The 3,763-nt window shown below is 59.8% G+C and overlaps 1 protein-coding gene, 1 non-coding gene and 1 pseudogene across 3 annotated transcripts; 1 reads left to right on the top strand and 2 right to left on the bottom strand.

Moving 5' to 3' along the window:
* Positions 1–955: 955 nt before the first annotated feature.
* LOC118586512 lies at positions 956–1,062 on the top strand. The gene has a single exon (XR_004945380.1). It is a non-coding gene; the product is annotated as a U6 spliceosomal RNA (small nuclear RNA).
* A 92-nt stretch (positions 1,063–1,154) lies between these two features.
* On the bottom strand, positions 1,155–2,260 carry LOC118586094 (annotated as a pseudogene). Its single transcript, XR_004945286.1, has one exon. The product of XR_004945286.1 is annotated as a histone H3-like (transcript).
* Positions 2,261–2,898: 638 nt separating this feature from the next.
* LOC118586107 (histone H2A type 2-A) lies at positions 2,899–3,446 on the bottom strand. Its single transcript, XM_036191237.1, has one exon. The coding sequence runs from the start codon at positions 3,389–3,391 to the stop codon at positions 2,999–3,001; it is 393 nt and encodes a 130-aa protein (XP_036047130.1). The 5' UTR covers positions 3,392–3,446; the 3' UTR covers positions 2,899–2,998.
* Between the last annotated feature and the right edge of the window lie 317 nt (positions 3,447–3,763).

Consider the following 3,763-nt stretch of genomic DNA (forward strand, 5'->3'; position numbering starts at 1 on the left):
AAATCTACTGGGAAAATCCTAGCAGGGCAAGGGCTGAAAACTGGGGACACTGTCAGGAATGACCACTTTTCCTCAGTTTCCCCCTTTGTTCACTCCTTTCAAACAGCAAAATATTTTTAAAAGTATTTCTGCTTCAGTTCCTCCACGCTCCGGTGTCTCAGGTGTCAAAGATCAAGAGTATTAGGAACCAGGTGTAATGCAGGCTTCCCAAGACCCTGGCCCTTACCCCAGTTAACAGGCTGTCTTTGTTTTCCATCTTCACTCGGTGCAGAGCACATCTCCAATCCTCCTCCCAGCTCTGGGGGCTCCCAGATGGCAGAGAGGTAAGAGGAGGGACATTGGGTCACTGACCACCAGTATCTTGAATTCAAAGAGCCTTGGGCTGATAACGTCTCAAATATTTAGACAAAGCTCAAGTTTGCTTCCTGGAAGTTTCAGGCAGTAAGGAGGGAAGGTCCCTGACAGTGACTGGATTATTTACTGTGGTCTGGTTCACAGGTTCAACATCCCTCCTCCGGCCACGGAATAGCAGCAGATCCTTCCTTGACATCCAAAGTCTACTTCCTTACAGAAAGGTCTCTGTGTATTTATACACAGTTGGGTTAATTAGCATTTTAAAGTAAATTAAATGGAAATAAGGGAAGAAACTAATGAATTGCCACCGGATCCTAAGGTCCGATCATAGTAATAAATGTTGAATTCCAAGAGACTAACCAGAGGTCTAATTCCTCAAGTGTTAAGAGGAAGAGGAAAGTTGAGCGTCACTGGGTATTACTACTGATAGTGGTCCACTTACCGCTGACCATGAGCACACAGTAAGCCCAGACACTGCCTATCAGACAAACGGGAAGGAGTAACCATTACCTTCAGCAGTCTAGAAATTTAGCGGGGTAATTATGAGGTAGGGGGAAGCCAGGTCTCCTGGGCGTTTAGCAAGTTTAGAAAAGCCCTTTCTGTGCTCGCTTCGGCAGCACATATACTAAAATTGGAACGATACAGAGAAGATTAGCATGGCCCCTGCGCAAGGATGACACGCAAATTCGTGAAGCGTTCCGTATTAAAAAAAAAAAAGAAAGAAAAGCCCTTTCAGCTCGAGTCAGGGCTGCGGTTACACAGTATATCACCATGCACGCAATACCATATATGCTCAGCCGCTCGCACTCAGGTGATGGGTGCACTAGTTTTCCCACCCAGGTCATAGCACACGTGCAGTACTGGTCAGTGATGGGCGTGGCACACATCACTTCCGGTCAGATTTAACACGACGGATGCTTGACTTCCTGGACTGAGATACAAGTTTCTCCCTAGAGTCAGACTCACGGCAAGTCGTTCCAGCCCATCTCGAAATAGCAACCATACATCAGCACAATACCAGTTGAAAGACAGCAGAGTTTAAGGATAGCCAAGTAGACATGAAGCGCAGTGATTACGTTAAGGGGGACTAGAAAAAGCAAAGATTGAGCGTAAGTCCGCATCTAACATAGAGACAAAACAAAACCCCTTTTAGAAACACTAAAAAAACTGCAGGTGCAAGACCTGAAGAAACTAAAAACATCGCTATTCGCTGCTCGGCAATCACCCCGAAACCGACCCCTTCCCGAGACCGTGAAAAATCACGCGAAGACAGAGACGCAAACAGCTCCTTCCGGGCACATGTGGTGGCTCTGAAAAGAGCCTTTGGTGAGATGGAACAGAGATCGAGAGCTCAGGCCCGCTCCCCGCGGATGCGGCGGGCCAGCTGGATGTCCTTGGGCATGATAGTGACGCGCTTGGCGTGGATGGCGCACAGGTTGGTGTCCTCGAACAGCCCCACCAGGTAGGCCTCGCTCGCCTCCTGCAGCGCCATGACGGCCGAGCTCTGGAAGCGCAGGTCGGTCTTGAAGTCCTGCGCGATCTCGCGCACCAGGCGCTGGAACGGCAGCTTGCGGATCAGCAGCTCCGTCGACTTCTGGTAGCGCCGGATCTCGCGCAGCGCCACGGTGCCGGGCCGGTAGCGGTGCGGCTTCTTCACGCCGCCCGTGGCCGGCGCGCTCTTGCGGGCGGCCTTGGTGGCCAGCTGCTTGCGCGGGGCCTTGCCGCCGGTGGACTTGCGGGCGGTCTGCTTCGTGCGAGCCATGGCAGAGACGGGAGACGCAGAGACCACGAGCGCCGGGAACTGCACGGGGCCCGAGCCGCCCGTCTTTATAGGCGCACTCTTCCCGCGGGCGGGGCGGAGACGCCGACTTGAAAGTCCCGCGCTGACGGGCCATTGGCCGTGACGTCACCGCCCTCGAGCCCGCCCATTGGCTCGGGCTCGCCCCGCCCCCTGGCGCCCCGCCCGCCCCTCGTCCAGCCCTGCGCCCAGCTGAGTTGCCAACGCTGCCCGCGGGTGGGGCCGCCTCTCGTAGCTACCGGGAGACGGCCGCTCCCGGCTCTGCCAGGGGAAGCGCGCCCGCCCGCCCGCCCGCCCTCCCAAGTCAGAGTTAGTGTCCAGTGCCGCCCAGGGCCCCACGATCCCGGGAGCTGGCCGCGGCCGTCACTGCGGCCGGGACACGTGCCCTTCTCCTAGACTTTGCCGAAGGACCCGGCGGCTGGTTGTGATTGACGTCTGGCCTGGCACGGCCGGCCTGGTCGGGTGCCAGTTTTAAGGGAGGGGCGGGAAGCTGTCACGAGTGTGGGTGGGCAGCCGGCGCGTTGGTCGCTGCGGGCGGGACACCTACCGGGGCGTGCATCGGCTGACATACGGCGCTAAGTGCTTACGACAGTAACGCGCCCGCTCACACAGGAGAACCAAGACCGAACGCGATACCTGGGGCCCGTGGGCACGAGTGGGGAAGGCGCCGGGGACGCGCGAGGCGAGGGGCAACGCCGCCGCCTGTACTTGGGGACCGGCCGGCAAAGGCCACGAGACCGCTTCCGTGATGTCACAACTCTTTAATCTGAACCAGTGGGTGGCTCTGAAAAGAGCCTTTGAGTTCGCGGGCGTCTCGGCAGACGCGGGCCGGTGCGAGCGGCGGCCTCACTTGCCCTTCGCCTTGTGGTGGCTCTCCGTCTTCTTGGGCAGCAGCACCGCCTGGATGTTGGGCAGGACGCCGCCCTGCGCGATCGTCACTTTGCCCAGCAGCTTGTTGAGCTCCTCGTCGTTGCGGATGGCCAGCTGCAGGTGGCGCGGGATGATGCGCGTCTTCTTGTTGTCGCGGGCCGCGTTGCCCGCCAGCTCCAGGATCTCGGCCGTCAGGTACTCCAGCACGGCCGCCATGTACACCGGGGCGCCGGCGCCCACGCGCTCCGCGTAGTTGCCCTTGCGCAGCAGCCGGTGCACGCGCCCCACCGGGAACTGCAGGCCGGCGCGGGACGACCGCGACTTGGCCTTGGCGCGGGCCTTGCCGCCTTGCTTGCCGCGACCAGACATGATGCACACACAGACACTCTCACAAACAGGAAACTGCACGCCAGCGCCGCCGCCTCACCCTTTTATAGGCACAGCCCCGATTGGACGCCCGGCGCTCCCATTGGCTCACGCGCGTCCTCGCGCCCCGGCCTATAGGAGCGTGCACACAGAATCCGCTCATTTACATACGCCCGGCTCCCTCGCCGGAGCGCCGCCGCCAACGCGCGAATCGCGACGCGCGTGGCCCGAGCCCTCATTTGCGTGCGGCCCTCGGAAGGGAGGCCCGGGGCCTCGGCGGCGCTCCGGCCTGCCGCACTGGGCGCGTCGCGCCTGCGGTCGCCTCTGCCGGGCCGGAAGTGAGCCGAGGGCGCCCCGCCTCCAGCAGGGCCGGCG

This window comes from Onychomys torridus, chromosome 6, assembly GCF_903995425.1.
Source record: "Onychomys torridus chromosome 6, mOncTor1.1, whole genome shotgun sequence".
Lineage (NCBI taxonomy): Eukaryota > Metazoa > Chordata > Mammalia > Rodentia > Cricetidae > Onychomys > Onychomys torridus.